General features: G+C 42.7%; 2 protein-coding genes across 2 annotated transcripts in view; both read left to right on the top strand.

Moving 5' to 3' along the window:
* The window catches only part of MPZL3 (myelin protein zero like 3), a 35493-nt gene extending 27716 nt beyond the window's left edge, over nucleotides 1-7777 (top strand). Inside the window, exon 6 of the mRNA XM_066245859.1 lies at nucleotides 5073-7777. Within this exon, the coding sequence (XP_066101956.1) occupies nucleotides 5073-5099 (27 nt within the window). The 3' untranslated portion in view covers nucleotides 5100-7777. The remainder of the gene's footprint in view (nucleotides 1-5072) is intronic.
* A 275-nt stretch (nucleotides 7778-8052) lies between these two features.
* JAML (junction adhesion molecule like) overlaps nucleotides 8053-19470 on the top strand; it is a 30957-nt gene continuing 19539 nt past the window's right edge. Inside the window, exons 1-5 of the mRNA XM_066245846.1 lie at nucleotides 8053-8530; nucleotides 8719-8803; nucleotides 8921-9052; nucleotides 15397-15458; nucleotides 17935-18089. Coding sequence (XP_066101943.1) covers nucleotides 15416-15458; nucleotides 17935-18089 — 198 coding nt within the window. The 5' untranslated portion in view covers nucleotides 8053-8530; nucleotides 8719-8803; nucleotides 8921-9052; nucleotides 15397-15415. The remainder of the gene's footprint in view (nucleotides 8531-8718; nucleotides 8804-8920; nucleotides 9053-15396; nucleotides 15459-17934; nucleotides 18090-19470) is intronic.

Below are 19470 nucleotides of genomic sequence, written 5' to 3'. Positions count from 1 at the left end.
ATCTTCAGATCGCTGCTACTTGTGGTGGGCCTGGATGTTCCCAGGAGAGACTAAGCTGAGAACCAAGGCTAGCTGATGCTAGTGCTAGGCCTGGGGCTGCTCAGTGTGAGGTATGGGGTATGCTGAGACCAGATGATGCTTGTTTGAGAGATTTTAGAAAAGTCTGAAGCATGAGCCAAGAGAGGCTATTAGTATGGAAAGACTGCAAGAAGCAGCTTGGATGGGCCCATAAGTTGGTGGGGTGGGTTCTGGGGAATCACCAGTACAGGGTGAACAGTGTGAGCTAGGTTGATAGAGACTCAGGTATGGTGCCCTCCTTCCAGCTCTGTGTGGGCAGGGCTCAGCAAAGGAACAATGGCCTCTTCCAGCACCTCTGTCTTGGAGAAAGCTGTCCCTCTGGCTCTCTTCTTAATGCCATACAGCTTAGTTCTTTCCTGTATGTTTCTGGTACCTTTTTAGCTGCTGCCCTGGTGCTAGAGCTCAGAGTGAGGGAGTTGAGCAAGTCCATGTGCAGACTCTTTAAGAGGGGTGGCCTGTGACTCCAGTGGCCTCTGTCTCACTTTGCCACAATCTCTGCTGGTTTTTACAGTCATAAGTTATGGGCCCTGGACAGATAGCTTGGTTGGCTAGAGCACTGTCCCGATATGCAGAGGTTGCTGGCTTGATCCCTGGTCAGTGCACATACAGAAACAGATTGGTACTTCTGTCTCTCTTTCTCTCTCTTCCTCTCTCTAATATCAGTCAATCAATCAGTGAATTAAAAAGACATTATGGGGACTTTTCTTCCTGGCACTGGAACCCTGAGCTGGGAGGTTTGGTATGGGGCTGGGACTCTTCAATTCTTAGGGGGACCTTTGCAGCTGAGATATCTCTCTCCATTTTTATCTACCACATCTGAGTGTGAGACCAGCCCGTTCTGCATCTCCGCCCCTCAACCAGTCTTGTGGCGTCTACTTTACATCCTGATTTCAGGTGGTTCTTTTTTTGTGTGTGTGGCAGAAAGAGAGAGAGTCAGAGAGAGGGGCAGATAAGGACAGACAGACAGGAATGGAGAGAGATGAGAAACATCAGTTCTTCGTTGAGGCTCCTTACTTGTTCATTGATTGATTTCTCATATGTGCCTTGACCGGGAGGCCACTGCAGACCAAGTGACCCCTTTCTTAAGCCAGCGACTTTGGACTCAATCTGGTGAGCCCTGCTCAAACCAGATGAGCCTGCACTCAAGCTGGCAAGCTTGGGGTCTCGAACCTGGGTCCTCCTCATCCCAGTCTGACGCTCTATCCACTGTGCCACTGCCTAGTCAGTAGGTGGTTCTGAATGATGGTTTTTCTATAGTTTAGTTGTAATTTTGATGTGGTTGTGGGAGGACGTAAGTACAGTGCTGACCTATGCCGCCGTGTTGACTGTGAACTTCCATTTTTTCCCTGGCTGGAAAACTCATCCTCCAAGGCACAGCTGAAATGTCACCTACCCCTCTTAAATTGAGGTATAAAAATAGCTAGTTAAAAAATATAGCCCTGGCCGGTTGGCTCAGCGGTAGAGCGTTGGCCTAGCGTGCGGAGGACCCGGGTTCGATTCCCGGCCAGGGCACATAGGAGAAGCGCCCATTTGCTTCTCCACCCCTCCGCCGCGCTTTCCTCTCTGTCTCTCTCTTCCCCTCCCGCAGCCAAGGCTCCATTGGAGCAAAGATGGCCCGGGCGCTGGGGATGGCTCTGTGGCCTCTGCCTCAGGCGCTAGAGTGGCTCTGGTCGCAACATGGCGACGCCCAGGATGGGCAGAGCATCGCCCCCTGGTGGGCAGAGCTTCGCCCCTGGTGGGCGTGCCGGGTGGATCCCGGTCGGGCGCATGCGGGAGTCTGTCTGACTGTCTCTCCCTGTTTCCAGCTTCAGAAAAATGAAAAAAAAAATAAAAAAAAAAATATATATCATATAGTGCTCAATGATATAGAGAAAAATAAAATAGATAAGGGAGTTGAGATGGATGGATGGATGGGGTAGGAATCCATAAGATGGTCAGGAATACCCTTGTTGAAATGGTATTTGAGCAGATACCTAAAAGATGTTGATAGCAAGCCATATGGCTAATGTGGAGGAGTAGTTCAGGCATAGGAATGGCAGATGTGAAGTCCCTGAAAAGAGGCCATAATTGGCATGTTCTGGGAACAGCATGGAGGCAGTGTGGTGGGAATGAAGGAGCAAGGTGAAGATTGGTACAGGGTGGGCAGAAGGACCACATTGGTGGTCATTGGTTAAATCACCAGCGGTCATTATCCAACACATAAATCATAAGTAAGGATACAAAATAATGACTACAAATAGTAATAAGACAAATAATATAATAATTAATAAAAAATAGTATAAGAATAAACTCTGTGTTCTGTGTGCTCACAACTGTAAACCTACTTTGCCTACCCCTATATTTCTTCAGAGAGATAATGTCATGTCTTATAGAGTAGTATAGTGATTGTAATGACCTAGACTTTTATTCTTACTGAAATAGAATCCACTGGAGGTTTTTGACAAGAGAAGCACTATGAATTGATGCATGTTTTAAATGGGTCATTCCGGCTTCTGTGTTGAGAACAGGTGGTAAGGGATCTTAAAAGAATCAATGAGTTCAGATAGGAGACTTTAGGAATAATGCAGGTGAGGGGAGATGGTGTTGGTTTAGATCAGGGTGGTGGTACAAATGGTAAGAAGTGGTTGTATTTTGATTATGGTTTGAAGGTAAAGTCAGAAGGATTTACTGATGGGTTACATGTATATGTGAAAGAATAAGAGGAATCAAGGATTATTTCAAGGTTCTGGTCTTGAGCAACTAGTAGAATAGAGTTGCTATTTTCTTTATTTTTCTAAATTTTTATCTATTGATTGATTTTTAGAGAGAGAGAAAGGAAGGGAGGGAGAGTAAGAAACATTGATTTGTTTTTCCACCTAACCATGCACTCATTGGTTGATTTTTGCATGTGCCCTAAGTGGGGATTAAACCCACAAACCTGGAGCATCCAGGTGACACTTCAACCAACTAAGCTACCTGGCCAGGGCTGACTTGCTATTATTTTCTAATATGTACAAGTCTTTGTGCAACAAGTTTTGGGAGGAAGATGAGGAGCTGAGTTTGGATATATTAAATTGAAATACTTGTAAATGTCCAAACAGAGATGTGGACTATGCAACTTGTTATATAGATATGAGGTTCAGAAAAGAAGTATAGAGTGGCGGTATAAATTTAGCAGTCATTAGCAGATAGAGACTGGTAGAGCTATTTCTACCAGGGAAATGAATATAAATAGAGAGGAAGTCAAAGGACTGAGCCCTAAAGGTTTCTAAGGTTGAGAGACTGGGGAGATGAGGAGGAATTATCAAAGGAGGCTAAGAAGGAATATCCACTGAGGTAGGAGGAATACCAGCGACTTGGGTATCCTGGGAGCCAAGAGAAGAAAGTGTTTTAAAAAGGAAAAAGAGAATGATTGTGCTAATTGCTGCTGAGGCAAGTCAAGTAAAATGATCATTGATTATTGGATGATCTGGTAATGTGGAGGTTAATGGTGACTTTGGCAAGAGCAGCTTCAGTGGAATATTGAGATGAAAGCTGGACTGGGTAAGATTGAGAAAGAATAGGAACATATTTACTGGTGACTGTGGGTGCAAACAACTCTTTTAAGGAGTTTTTCTGTGGAGGGATGTGTAGAAATGGGGCAGAAGGTAGAGAGAGGTGTGTGTCAAAGAGTTGTTTTTCTTTTTAAGATGGGAGAAATTGTAGCATATTTATAGGCAATGGTAGGTGATCCTCACCTGCAGGCGAGAGAGGTGAGGATCACTGGAGTGACTCCAGAGTCTAGTGCAGGGGTCAGGAACCTTTTTGGCTGAGAGAGCCATGAACGCCACATATTTTAAAATGTAATTCCGTGAGAGCCATACAACAACCCGTGTACGTTACACATTATCCAATAAAAATTTGGTATTGTCCCGGAGGACAGCTGTGATTGACTCCAGCCACCCACAACCATGAACATGAGCAGTAGGAAATGAATGGATTATAATACATGAGAATGTTTTGTATTTTTAACATTATCATTTTTTTTATTAAAGATTTGTCTGCGAGCCAGGTGCAGCCATCAAAAGAGCCACATCTGGCTCGCGAGCCATAGGTTCCCGATCTCTGGTCTAGTGCATAAGTGACGATATTGGCCTTAGATAAGGGCAGGGAGGGTGCATTCATAAAAAGAGTAAGGAAGGCCAAGTAGATGGGGTCAGGTTTACGTGAGTGGATAAATATGATAATGGGAGCTTGTGGAAGTTCACTCTTGACTGCTTCTTTGTTCCCATGATGGGAGAAAACAAGCTCCTCAGCTGAGAATGAAGTGAGAAAGAGATTTTTGGAAGTTTGAGAAAAGAGGGGAAAGTATGAAATAGTCATCTAGGAGAATAGGAGAATGAATGAACTAGAGAAATGTGGTATGCCAGGTAGTTCTAATGGTCCACTTGAGGTTCGAAGCAATGAGTTTAATAATAAAAATAAGAATAATGGTCATAGTAGCTTTTCTTGAATGAGTGCTTACAAAGAGCTAAGCAGAGTGTTATGTGATTTATATATAGTGCCTCAATCAATTCTCATAGCTGTTCTATGTGGTATCAGTCTTTTTATTACCCCTATTTTATAGATGAGGAAACTGAGGCTTTAGAGAAGTTAAATAATTCTACTCAAGATCACACAGCCAGTAAGGGATTGAAATTCAGAGGTGGGCTGACTCCTAACCTAAACTCCAAGCTACAATCTTATACATTCTGCAGCAAACAGGCACCTTTCTATGAGTGTTGAAATTAAAAAAATTTCATCAAGGAAAATGGAACACTTAGGGTTACAAAGCGGAAATTCATCAAATAGACACCAATTCTATTGAGGCCCCGTGACGTTTCATGTTTCATGGGAATTTAGGTATATCGAGTCAGTGCCACTTCACTGCAATGTTTCCCCAGTGGGGTTCCATTGGGGGATCCCAGTGTGTGGCCTTTGCCTAAATTCTGATGGTGGTATTATACTTCATATACATACTATTCTTTCCCCTCCAGGATTCAGACTATGAAGAGACATATTGATGAAAGTCTGCAGGATATAAGAAGAGTCACCTAAATAAAAGAAAATATTCCATTCCGCTGGCAGCTAAAGTCTCTCAGAAATGTGGAGCTGACCTGCACAGTATTGATGGAGGATTCTGGAACTGGTCAGGAAAGACTTTAGGAGCCATTTATTTATTGAAGAAGTGTTCTTTTTGTATTTATAGACTGTTCAGAAACTCAGAAGAGACTCAAAAATACCCCTTTTATAACATACTCGAATTGAATGAAGGAATTCTTTTCCTGAATAGAAAGATACTTTTTATCTCACCTTTGATCTTGAATGTATTACATGTTTTCTTCCAATTATTGGAAGGAGAATCCTACATGTTGGTCACACTACTGATGCCAAATGTATATATTTTTTAATTGAGATGGAGTTTGTGGCTTCCTGATATGCTGCCAGACACAATGTTTATTTGAGATAAGTATTCTTTGTTTTTTGCTCCATGTACATTTTCTGTTGTGAGTTAGCACACAGCATATACCCACTGGTTTGATTATCTCATCATCAGTTGTGTTTAGGCGACTTGGAGTGTATAACATTAATTTCCTTAGAGTAGGCAGGATCAGGAGTCAGTGCTTTGACTGGGTTTTTAAAGTGTCATCAATTTACAGTTTAAGGAGTGGTGAGGTAGAGGAGTCCTTTCTATTGTCATGCCAGGTACAATTTGTTATTTTACTTTCTTATAGCAGGTTTCCTTCTTGACTTCTAAGATCAGAGACAAGAAAAACTCTTCAAAACATTTTGTGGATAACCTGCTTTCTTTAAGGATGGAAGGAAGATAAAGTATGGGACTGTATAAAGTATTCTACCAGTTATTGAATATAAAATATTCTTTTAACCTGTGTTATTGTTCAAAACGTTTTTGATTTCTGAACTGCACCAAATATGAGTGAATTGAGGTATTTACAAACTTTTTACATAATATTTGAGAAAAGGAAGTGATGTTGTATATAACCTATACTTCTCCCTTCTGATTTCTCAAAACCTTATAATCACTTCCTCCATTTCTCTACAGCAATCTATTTCAAATTTTAATTTACACAGGAATTTCTAAAATCCAGTAAGAAATATGTCTAATGTGTCAGGAAGGATTGACAGTATAGTCTTCTGTAATGAAGTGATCGAGTTCACTTTTCTCAGTTACGAGAGACAAAATTACTCCTTCCTCCCATTTTTGATTTTCTAAGAGGATAGTCCCTTTCCATGCTTCTTCACTAGGTTACTCAGGAGATTTTCATAGTAAAGCATTTTACACTGTATGTGTTATTAAAAATCACTTTGATTTTTGTTGTTGTTGTTGCTAGGATCTATTTTTAAAAATCTGGGTTGTTAACTCTGTCTCATAGAGTTGGCCTGGCCTCTTTTGTTAAGCTAGGCTGTAGATCAGAAAGTCTGGTTAGTTAATAGATATTGTGATTTACCTCCAGTCATGTAAGGAAGTAGAAGAGGCAAGACAGTTTGACAGTTTACATTTCCAGTGGTTAAACCTCACAGTCTTGGGCTACTTGTTAAGTATGTGGTTGTTTGAGGCCAATGTAGCGAGCCTGTCTGGCACCTCAACAGAGAGAGGAAAACAGTTTGAACAATAAGAATAAACAATTTGGGTGCTAGGAGATTTGAAGATAGAGATCTAATTGTGAGGCACTCTTTGTGAGTCTTCATTTTTCCGATAAAGAGATATTACAGGAACCCTGTTAAAGCCACATCCCATTTAATGAGGAACCAGTTTTAGCTAGGTTTGCTTATAATTTCCTTTTAGGCATGTTTTGAGGATTAATCACTTTAGATGATCCTTAGTCCTGTTATTTTTTAGTCTTGATCATGATTTGAGCCAGTCCCTTCCTTCTGAAATTAATAAACAATAGAGCCCTTCATGGGAAGAGAGTAAGTTGATATTGTCTGCTCAATGGGTTTGTGTTCATATCACAGTCATAAGGCTGCTCTCCTTCTTCATCCCTTATATTGAGGTCTGGGCACTAGCTTTTCTTCTTCAAAGGAGCACAAAGCAGTGTTTGGATACCTGTTTTCTTTAAGGATGGAAGGAAGATAAAGTATTTTTTATTTTTTTAACCCACTGTTCTAATATGTTCTAGGTGCTATTTATCTTTTTTTCTTTTTGATGCTCCATGAGTTTTTATCACACTGTATGGGGACTAGCCTTGCCTAGAAAAGGAATTTCATTCTAAAGTCTTCAGAAGGGAAAAAGCCTTTCAGAATTTTTCTTTGGCTGCTGAAATCTTGACTTGTGGTTACATTACTTTATGAATATTGTGCATCAAGCTCTTAATTCTATAACCAAATGTGAACTTATAAAATGCTTTGCTGCCCACATGGTCTATGGGCTTTCTTGGGGAACAGCTTAGTTCTCTGCAGCTCCCAAATTAGGCACCGGTGCTTCAACGGGGAACGTGGCATGTCCCTGCCTTAAAAACTGGAGGCCAGATCCTGAATCTGAATGTTCTATTGTGTCACTCTGTAATGGTTCCAAAGGGGAGCTGTAGAAAGATCCACAGGGAGTGAATTGAGACTATGATACAGTGTACAGATGAGGTGTTGTGGAATTGTGCGCCTGAAACCTGTATAGTTTTGTTAACCAGTGTCAACCCAATATTCAATCAATAAAGAGGAAGAAAAACCAAAAAAAAAAAAAAAAGGCTACCGTTTAATTGCACAACTCAAAACTTTTCTGCCACAGTTTAATTGCTACATTTCACTGAGTTTGCTTGTTTGTTTGTAAAAGGGGTAGGAGGATATGCACTATTGGACCATATGCATAGATATTGTAACTCTTGATCTTCTTTACCACATCATAGTTAATAAATGTCCTTGCACTTTCCAGTGTATACTGATATATAAGATGAGAACTGCCATGTGAAAGAGGGGTAGGTTTGTGGTTTTCAGCATCAAACAGCCGTTCTCCTCCGAGCCGTGCCCCAGCAAGAACCTGCATAGATGCACTGGGGTGCTGGAGCCAGCTCACACAGCAAGAGCTAGTTGTTAAATTTTTAGGAATATTTCAATTCCTCATTGTTACATTTTTGGTAGTTTGATATAGGCCATGGTGGGTGTATTTAGGTAAATTGCTGACTTACCAGTACACCACTCCTAAAGAGCCATGAAGCCTTGAGAACAGCAAGCATTCAACAATTTTTCAAATGATACAGAAATTGCAAAAAAAGAAGTATGCCCATGTATAGGTCAAGCCAGTGGAGCTGAAGGCATGTACATTGAGAACATTATTTTGAAGTGGTAACTTAAAAGCAGAAGATACCTTCAAGTGAAGAAACCTTGAGTTCTTACTAGGATGTCCAAGTCACCCAAGGAATTCTCTGGGGAATAAGATACTATCTTTTTTTTCTGGAAATGTTGATATCACAGGGTCAGAGGAAATTGACATATCTAGATGGTAAGTTCGAGGACTGGGCAGGCATAGCTGTGGAGGCAGGGGTTGGGGGACTGCCTGCCTCTGTGGCACCTCTGTGTTGAGAGAGAAAAATAAGAGGTTGCTATATATATTTTAAACACAGAGCACAATGTTTTGTGTTCATCTTAAATTTCTGGTATTTTGTTGCATGAGGCTGTTTTCTTTCTCAGCAAATGTTTTCCTGATGCCATTCAAGATCCCACTTCTCGGAGAGCTTGTAATCTAGCAGAGGGCTGAAGTATGAGCTTCTTCTCAGTAAGTAGAACTTATTACCTCTTTTTTACATGGAAAGTATTAAATAAAAATTAGGTAATAGGCAGGATGACTGAAACGAGAACCTGAATGCAGATGTTCCTGTTTGTGTCTCTGCAGCCACTTTAGAGCTCACGCATTTGGTTTTCTCTGAGCCTGACCCTGTGCCGGCAGATGTCTCTTCAGTCACACTTGAGAACAGCAGCTGTGGGAGTGCAGGGCGTCGCTTCTCCTGGGCTCTCTTCATGTTGGGTAAGCAGTTGCTCTGTATTTCTTAAGCCATGATTTGAACTTTTCTCTCTCAGAAGGAGACTAGTTCTGAAGGTTTTCATTTAATGGCTGTCCTCTTGGATTGTGAGGCCACAATCGCAGAACTCTCAGCCTCTGCGGGGGGACTGTCATCAGGTGGTCCAGGGGTGGGTGCAGTTTCCCTTTCAGTAGTGTAGAGGTCCTCAGAGTGGAGAGGTGTGAGGTTTGCTTTTAATAAAAATGTGATTGATGATGATAAAGCTTTAACTTTTGAGTTCAGCTTGATGCTGAAAACTACAAACCTGTGATTCTAGATAAAGCTACGACTCGTCCTTGAACTCATGGCAAGACTCTTCCTTCACTGTTTCTCTTGTCTCAATCCAAGGCAGACTAATATCAAACCTTACAGAAGTCAGGAACTTAAACCTTGCAAGAGATCTAGGCTATTGTCCATACTTGTCACACCCTCTGTGTAGTCCTGATCTCATGAAAGACTGATGATGTAGCCATGGTTTAGGTAACTTGGTCATAAGGCATGAGCAGGTGTATTGACTTCCACAGTCCCTTCTGTTTCCCGATGGGGCCTGGGCTAGAGTGGGTCTGCCTTAGGCCGGCCAGTAGTGTGTGGGTTCTTGACTTTGTGCAGGAAAACTTTCACAAAAAGAGTCTAGGTGAATTTGAGAGGATGTTTATTAAGGCTGGGAACAGTGAAACAAAGGAAGGACTTAGGGTAGAGGAAGCAACAGGAGAAAGAGTAGGCAGTGTTATGCTTTGTGTAGAAACATTACGGGAAAGAGTGAGCCCAGGTGGGGCTGCTCTCAGCTCACTGGAAAGTCTAGGATAAAAGAAGCAACAGGAGAGAGCCTAGATGGGGCTGCTCTGGCTCTGTAGAGATATTATAGGAAAGAAGCGAGCCAAGGTGGGACTGGTTTTAGCTCACTGGAAAGTCAGAGAAAAGGGGCCTTGGAGACAGGTTCAAGGGTAAGCCTGGGACACATTGATGCTGCCTGCTGTTTCCCTGGTTGCACGTCTTGTGTGGACCCTTAGAGTTTAGGAGAAAGAATGTAAAAAGTTCATGCCTGAGAAGGGGCTTTCATGCTGGGTCTTTGTTTTGAGGTTAATCTCAATTCTCCAGGCAGGAATCCTAGGGGAGTTCTCAGGGCAGGGTTTTATCAGAATATTCATTAGTTTTTCAGGTGTGTCAACATGTTGATTAGTCAAATGAGTGTATAGGGGAGTTTGGGATTATTTTATGATCAGTTTTACTGCTCTACTTTTATCTTGGGTTTCTCTAGCTCTAATTGGGTTTTTGTTATTTGTTTCCCTGACTTCATCCGCCCTTGGGTTTGGCTAGCACAAATGGCACTAATTGGGTCTCTGTTGCCTTTCTCCCTGACTAGGGTGATTTAGGTTATTCACTCTCTGGTCCAGGAGAAGAGGTATAAACCATTTGCTTTCAGGTATCCATGGCTAGGGAAGGGAAGGTCTTGCTGTTCACTAGCTGTGAGTTGTACAAATTGACCGCGTTAAATTATTTTGTTTCAATTTCCCTGTCCCACTTACCCAGGAATTTTCCTAGCTCCTTTCTATCCTGCCTCACTCCAGTAGAAGGTTGATTGACGTAAACTAGACTCTGTTAAAAGAAGCTTTGAACCTAAGTCTGCAGTAAATGGTTGTGGAAGGCAAAATGAGGGCATATTTTAAGAGGTTCATGCCTCAGAATGGTTACGTGTACATGCATACCTAAAGCCAGTGGAGACTGTAGAGGACACCGCCCTGTGGAAATGGAGGGGACAGAGCATTGCAGGTGGTGCCCGTTGTGTGGGTGAGGGAAGGCTGTGCAGCTGTGTCTGCTCAGTGGTTAGTTTTTCTTACTAGGGGCAAACACTCTGAGATACCTCTCCATTTTGTCTTGTAATATTGTAATATGTGGGGTTACTTTCATGTCCTTTGTGGGAGTCTTACCATTATATGTCTCTTCTCTGAAGACTTTTTTTTCTGTTGTAACTGTGTTGAGAATAACAATTCCCTTGCACAGTTAATAGGAAGAGAGTGGGTCCTGATGGTTACAGCTCCCAGGAATGAGAGAAGGTATTTGCCAGGTGTTATGTGGTGAAAGAGCCATGAGTTCAGGTCAAAACATTTAGCCAAGATATGAGATAACTAACTATGTAGAGCAGGGGTCGGGAACCTATGGCTCGTGAGCCAGATGTGGCTCTTTTGATGGCTGTATCTGGCTTGCAGACAAATCTTTAATAAAAAAAATAATAACATTAAAAATATAAAACATTCTCATGTATTACAAATCCATTCATTTCCTACCACTCGTGTTCATGGTTGCAGGTGGCTGGAGCCAATCATAGCTGTCCTCTGGGACAACACTAGATTTTTATTGGATAATGCGTAACATACATGAGTGTTGTATGGCTCTCACGAAATTACATTTTAAAATATGTGGTGTTCATGGCTCTCTCAGCCAAAAAGGTTCCCAACCCCTGATGTAGAGTTACCTCAGGAATGTCTGCTGCGGAGATAAATCAGTATCTGGAGAAAGAAGCAGGCAGGGTAGAAGTTGAGAATTCAAATGGAGTCTGTTATTATTAATGGGCCTAAGGTGCATCTGAATGCTTTGTTGGATTTTTAAAGACAATATATTTTATATACCATGCGTCCTTACTTAATGTCTTCAATAAGTGCTTGGAAGGAAACAACTGATTTTGCCATAGACTGATATAAGCAAGAATTAAGTTCTCACAGCATATTTCTAGTCACCAAAGCATCTCTCAACTTCTAAAGAAAGACTCCAAACACATCTAATGTTAAACATTGAAATAAAAGTGAGCTATTCATATAATAAAAAAGATTAGTAAAAGCTAGTTAAGATAATTATTTTCCGACCCACTTTTTCCAGTCCAGGGTCACCGATGGCCCAAGCCTATCCCTGCAGCTCAGGCACAAGGCAGGAAGCCTCCCTGGACAGGATGTCCTTCCACTGCAGGGCCACCCCCACCCCCACCCCCACCCACACACTCACTCAGCTTGGGACAAATGAGACACGCCAGTTAACCTAACACACACCTTGGGATGTGGAAGGAACCGAACTCTATGAAAAAAACCCACATGGACATGGGGAGAAAGTGCAGACTTCATACACACAGTGACCCTGTTTGGGAACCAATTTTTTTTTGCTTATCAGTGTTACAATGAAATGATGTTGAAAAAAAAAAAGGTTATTTAAGGACCTGATGTACATAAATACAGTTGACCCTTGAACATTTTGTGTTTGAACTGTGTGGGCCCACTTATATGCAGATTTTTTTCAATAAATATGTACAGTAAGTACTGTTAATATATTTGCTATTTATTTGATTTTTTTAATAGCATTTTCTTTTCTCTAGCTTTCTTTGTTGTAAGAATTTGGTATATAACCGATAACGTACAAAACACATGCTGATCAATTTTGTTACCATTAAGGCTTCTGGTCGGCAGTAGGTAATTAATAGTTAATAGTTTCAGAGGTCAGAAGTTATACTTGAATTTTTGACTGTGCGGGCGTCAGCACCCTTAACTTGCATGTTAAGGATCAACTGTATTATATGTAAAATTCAGAATTTTATTAATGAGATATAATTAATTATATATAAACATTTGTATATTTAGAAATTCCTATCATATATATGTACGTGACTATACATAGTTTGGTGACCATATATATGTACACATATATGATAGGAATTTCTGAGTAATTACTAATTAACTAGGACATTGAAACTTGACTAGAGTGTTCTGGGCCCTATGATACTAACTCATTGGACAGGTGGTCACTGGGTTTTCACCCTGGGCCTCCCTCCACGATGGCACTGGAGATTCAGGGGCACAGAGGCACAGATCTTGCCTCATGGAGCTTATAGTCATAGAAGGGTTAGGGTGGAGAGCAAGACTTTAATCAACCAAGGACATAGGTAAATAGAAAAATTAGAGATTGTGACCAGAGCCCTAAAGGAAAGCACAATAGCCGGTTGGCTCAGTGGTAGAGCGTTGGCCTGGCGTGCGGAAGTCCCGGGTTCGATTCCTGGCCAGGGCACACAGGAGAGGCGCCCACCTGCTTCTCCACCCATCCCCTCTCCTTCCTCTCTGTCTCTCTCTTCCCCTCCCGCAGCCGAGGCTCCATTGGAGCAAAATTTGGCCCGGGCGCTTGGGATGGCTCCTTGGCCTCTGCCCCAGGCGCTAGAGTGGCTCTGGTCGCGACAGAGCGACACCCCGGAGGGGCAGAGCATCGCCCCCTGGTGGGTGTGCCAGGTGGATCCCGGTTGGGCGCATGCGGGAGTCTGTCTGACTGCCTCCCATTTCCATCTTCAGAAAAATCCAAAAAAAAAAAAAAAAGAAAGAAAATGGTTTGGGTGGGCTTCTGAGTGATGAGTTTTGGCTATTTAGGATCCTTTTGGGATTGCTGGTTTCCTCTTAGAGTGGTACGGTTGCAGCATATCTGAGGTGATTTCAAGTTGATGTTCATAACAGCGACTATCAACACTTATCCAGTAGATGCCAGGCACTTTACTTGGTATGGTAGCACAGGCACAGGGCGCACATACATAAGACACGTGTGGTTCTGCCCTCAGGAATGTAGACTTTATGCGCTTGGAGTTAGACATGTAAATCAATTATTACTTCTCCATTCAGTTGGTGCACTGCTTAGGAAGATGCACAAGAGCTATTAGCTAGGCAGAGGAGGGAGTGCAGCCAACTCCCTGGGAAAGAATTCGTCCAGAACGTGACAGGGATCTTAGGTTGCAGATATGATGTGTTAAAGTTATGACGTGGTATAAAGGGAGCCCTGTGTCATGCTCACCCGTGCATATGTGGGGTGATGTTGGTATCATGGAGCAGCGGTAGGGCTGTGGTTATCTTGAGAGAGATCTGTGTTTGCATTAGACGTATTTACACGGGGGAAAACTTAATGTTGTTTTTGGTATATCTGAGTCAGTGTAGTAATTATCTACGATCATTGTGATGGGATTTAAAAGTTGAAACTTCAAAGTTTCCAGTTCATTCTGATAAATCATTTGCCATTCTTCTAAAGATAGATGCTGTGAACCCACAATCTCCCCTGAAAGCTGTACATACTCTATTTCCTATCTGACTTTTATGTTATAAAAAATAGGAGCTTACATAGTAATGATTTCTTTTTTTCAAAGCGCTGTTATCTATGTTTTCATAGTTGATCCATGTTATAGGTGAGAAACTGAGATTCAGCAAGGTCAACTTACTTCTCTGCCTAAGTGGGGACCTAGGGTAGGACCTTCTTGAACAGTTTGACCCTGATTTTCCAGATGGAAGGTTTTGTTAATTACAATCCAGGTAAGGAGTCTTTTAGGAAATCATTTTTTTTATAAATTAAAAAGGCCACCATTAAGTGCTTCTCACCAGAGCTGGGTAGAGGCGAACACACAAAAAAGACCTTTACTCCTAGCAGGTTCTGAGGTGGGATCCCTCCAGTGCCAGATATTCGAGGTGCAGGGGTCACGGCCGAGATCAGCCGCAGGAGTAGGTAGGCATGTGAGGCTGGTTGAACTGGAACTCCTTTGAATTGGGTCCTTCTGTTTCGTTAAGAAAATTGTGGGACATTGTATAAAATAGCGATTCCTTTCCCAAGAGCTGGTGGCTGCCATGAAATGAATACCACAGAGATCATATAGACATTTAAAAAATACTTTGCCCAGTTCTTCTTCTACCCAGGTTGCCGTGCCTAAAAATGTTGTAAAGAAGGAAATAAAAAAGCTTTTATGTGGCTTCTTAGTCATTGAGCTTGGTGAATGCCTTAACTAAATTAAAATATTTCCCCTTCTTTTTATATATCCTTCCCATGTGTCCTGAATATTCTTCATATATTTATAAAAGTAGTCATTTTAATTTAGTTGCAGAGATAGCTAAGAATTTCAGGCAATCCTGGAATATTCTGTTTATGTGAAACTCTCAGGCTGTAGAATGACTCGGGTTGTCATCTCAAGGGTGTGCTGAAAGTATTTGTTTTATTTCACTTGGAAAGCAACTTTAATCATCACTTACAGCTAATCTGAAGCAGCCCCCAAGTGACTCTCCCAGCACCATTGTTCTGTTCCATCATAGCAGTTTCCAGCCTCTGCTATTTTATTTTTCATTCAGTTGCTTCTTTTTCTCTCTGCCTCCCCCACATACAAACTGCATGTGGGCAGGGGCCTTGACTCGGTCAGCGCTGCATCCCAGAGCCTCAGGCAAAGGCTGGCCCACAGAGAAACTCACTGTTGGCTTGTTAAATTAATGAACTCCTCTTGAAACCATTTTCTGATTTTTTTTCCTTTTATCTTAAGATTGAAAATTGAGAGCAGCATGTTTTGCCTACTGAAACTCACCCTGATGCCAGTATTATTGGGTAAGTGGAAGCCAAGGGACCAAGTGGCAATGGGGGTGGGGTGGGGATCTGTGACTTCTTGTAAGTCTCATGAATTTTTAAAGCCAGTTTTGTGTATTTTCATTTCCCCTTGGTTTGTTGGAATGGAAAACCCTAACCTGAAACTTCATAGTTTTGCTGAAACAGTTGTTTTGCTCAAACAGCTGTTTTAGAAGCCGTGTAGCAAACTCTTTCTTGGAAAGTTGCATCTCCCTCTGTTTCTGGTAGAAACAGAATGCTTTTGGGTCCTTACTGGGTGGTCTGAGACCCTCCTCTTATATAAAGAAAACCTCCCTCCTACATTCTGGCACTTTGAGTGGTCATCTTTAAAACCACAGCTTGTGGCCCTGGCCGGTTGGCTCAGTGGTAGAGCGTCCGCCTGGCGTGCAGAAGTCCCGGGTTCGATTCCTGGCCAGGGCACACAGGAGAAGCGCCCATCTGCTTCTCCACCCCTCCCCCTCTCCTGCCTCTCTGTCTCTCTCTTCCCCTCCCGCAGCGAGGCTCCATTGGAGCAAAGATGGCCCAGGCGCTGGGGATGGCTCCTTGGCCTCTGCCCCAGGCGCTAGAGTGGCTCTGGTCGCAACATGGCGACGCCCAGGATGGGCAGAGCATCGCCCCCTGGTGGGCAGAGCGTCGCCCCCTGGTGGGCGTGCCGGGTGGATCCCGGTCGGCGCATGCGGGAGTCTGTCTGACTGTCTCTCCCCGTTTCCAGCTTCAGAAAAAAAAAAAAAAAAATTAAAAATAAATAAATAAATAAATAAATAAAACCACAGCTTGTGTTAGATCAGGAAATGAAATTACCAAAGAAAGTCTTGGAATCCCTTTAATTGTTTTCATCCTTTAGTCATGCTAGTTAATGATTTCAGAGGTTATTTAGACATTTTTCCAAAGGTCCATAAAGCAGCCTGCAGGTTTTTGTCCTTCTATCCAGAGATAACAGTCTGTCCCTGTAGATGATAGCTTGGTGGCATTGGGGTTTTGTACTCCTTTGTGGACAGGTTTTCCTCTTTCAGAAAGTCCTCTTTCCTTCAGCCATTCTCTACATAGGTTACCCATCAGGTGTAAGTTTCTCTTCGCTTAGGTTGCTGATCTTGCTTTCTGACAAACCTTCATTTAATTCTGCAAATAGCATGCTTAATGTTAAATTAAATTAGCTTCTTATACCTTTAACCACATGTAAATTTGCTCCATTCTTCTTGACAGGAAAATTCCAAATTGTTTTTGGAGCCAATTTTGACTCCTTTCAAAAGCACTCCCTGCAGAGGGTTTTGGAGTTCATATTTTCTTTTACGCCCTCCCTGCTGTGCGTGCCTGCTGTTGGCAGGAAGTCAGCGCTCTCCCCTCGGGGCAGCGGCTTGGATGAAAAGACTGGCACTGTTACTGTATGTGTTCCCTTGGCTCTTCTTTCATATAAACTGCCCACTATCTAAACATGTCTTTCCTTTTTTTTAAATTTAAACTTTATTTTTCGATTTTATTTTACAGCGTAGAGTGGTTACACAATCATGTATTTTGAAAAGTATCCCCCCCCACCAATATTTCCAGTACCCACTGGGCACCATACACAGTTATTACAATATTATTGGCTATATTCCCTGTGCTGTACCTTACATCCCTGTGACTCCTTTGTAACTACCAGTCTGTACTTCTTAATTCATTCATCTTTTCCACCCAGTCCTCCAACCCCCGCCCCTCTGTCAGCCATCAGCCTCTAAATATGTCTTTCTTGATGTTGTTGTCTCTTTGAATAGAGCATATCTTGTGAAAATAGAAATATCCATATAATAGTTTAATCTTTTAGTGAAAAGAGAAATTACTTGAGCAGATAGTGGAGTGGCACCGTGTCTGCAAACACCTAAAAGCTGAAAAGCCAGGGCTGTCGGCAAAGCTGGAGGGGGCACGAGAGGAAGGCAAACAGAAAGGAAAGTCAAGGGAAGAGCTGTGCTCTACACTGGCCTAAGTACAAGGACCTGCACTACAGCCAGAATCATTCAGCAGGTTCAGAGATAAGCTTTCGAACTAAAGAAAGAGAAAAGTGGAAGGAAGCAAAAACACATGTGAACTGGTTTTTCAGATAGGGGACTGGTGGTAAATTAAGAGCAAGACACATCCCAGTTCCTGTTTATGGCGTTAAATACATGACCTGAAAGGAGGGCCTTCAGGGTTTCTCTTCTTTTTTTAAAAGGAGATGTGGAGGTGGGAGGAGGAAGCCTGGAAAAGGGGTCAGGGTCTAGCCAGGAGAAGGAGGCCTGTTAGCATTTATGTAGTATGAAGATTGCAGAATCCCGACTTTAGCCATGTGGGTCGCTAGATGGTGGTTTAATACCCTTGGGAAGGCCTTTGTGCATATTGGGTCATCTGGGGAGGGAAGGTGTATGGTACTTGGTGATTAACACTGATTTTTGTTGTTGATGGTATTTGTCTAAGTGATGTTTCCTCTTGCCTTTGACTTCTGTAGGTTATTTCTTGAGCCTGAATGACTTGATTGTTTCCTCCTTTGAGCTAACAGTCCACGTGGGCGATTCAGTCCTGATGGGCTGTGTTTTGCGGAGCACAGCAGAGAAACGTGTGACCAAGGTAGACTGGATATTCTCATCAGGGGAGCACACCAAGGTAAAAGGGGGAAACATTACAGCATAGTAGAAGCCCCCGGCTGATGGTGTTCGGACAGTGTGGGAAGAGGGAGTTAGGTCTTTAGGTGTGATGAGGTGTTGTTGCAAGAGTTTAGGCTCTCTGGAGCTTGTTAGAACTCTTCTCAGCCTGGATGCTTGGCCGTGTGATCGGCTGGGCAAGTTACTCACCCTCCTGAGTTTCTGCTTCCCCATCTGTGAAGGTGAAGACAATTATCATAACGGTAATGCTTAACTATTCGGGTGATGGAGAAGCTAATGGGGAACATACACATAAAGTTCTTATAGTTTCTTTTCTCAGTTTCTATGCTTTTTAGAGGAGCATAGGTGGTGCTCGCTTCGGCAGCACATATACTAAAATAGAGGAGCATAGGTGGAGTGGGGGAGGAGTGAGATGGTATGAGAGCATTGGTCGAGACAGAAGGGTTATGGCCTAAGCCTAAGAATGACGTCACAGTCATAGTTTTTCTGAGCATTCCACTGCCCCATTGATGTGCATGCTGGGTGAGAACAGGGAGAGGGCGATCGGAGACCTGGGCAGGCTGGGATTAGCAGATGCAGCCCAGCTGAGTGGGGGCATCTCATTGGAGCTCTTTGGAGTAGGAAACAAGAGTGTTAAGCCTCATCGGAGATTTTGCAGATACTTACATGTCAGGATCATTGTGAAATACATCCTAAGTAGTGTGCTATTAATAACAAGCTCCCAATGTTTGCAAATGAAATGTTATTTTTATAGCTCAGAACAGGTTATTCCTATAATGTTCCTGTCACTCAAATTTTTATTGTAATTTATTTGTTTTTGTCTTACTTTATTTTATTTAGTGAGAGCAGGGGAGGCAGAGACAGAATCCTGCATGCACCCTAACCGGGATCCACTGGCAAGCCCACTAGGGGGTGATGCTCTACCCATCTGGGGCCCTTGCTCCGTTGCAATGAGGAACCATTTTTTAGCGCTTGAGGCAGAGGCAATGGAGCCATCCTCAGCTCCAGGGGCCAACTACCTCCAATCTGGCCATGGCTGCAGGAGGGGAGAAAAGAGAGAGAGAGAGAGAGAGAGAGAGAGAAGTAAGAAGGGGAGGGGTGGAGAAGCAGGTGGGCATTTCTCTTGTGTGCCCTGACTGGGAATTGAACCTGGGACATCCACATGCTGGGCCGATGCTCCACCACTGAACCAACCAGCCAGGGCCTTATTGCGATTTATTATTATAAGAGGGATATCCCCACCATGTAAGTGAGAATCCTCCAGGGCTCCCCATCCCAGTCTATAAACCACTTGCTGTTGACGACTCCTTCTCATGCCTCATGCCGAGCTGCCCAGAGAAGTACAGACAGCCATGGGTTACATTGTGCCTTCGAATGCCATC

Source organism: Saccopteryx bilineata, chromosome 1 (genome assembly GCF_036850765.1).
Source record: "Saccopteryx bilineata isolate mSacBil1 chromosome 1, mSacBil1_pri_phased_curated, whole genome shotgun sequence".
NCBI classification, from domain to species: Eukaryota; Metazoa; Chordata; class Mammalia; order Chiroptera; family Emballonuridae; genus Saccopteryx; species Saccopteryx bilineata.
The sequence above is the reverse complement of the archived record's forward strand: the minus strand, read 5'-3'. Positions and strand labels throughout refer to the sequence as shown.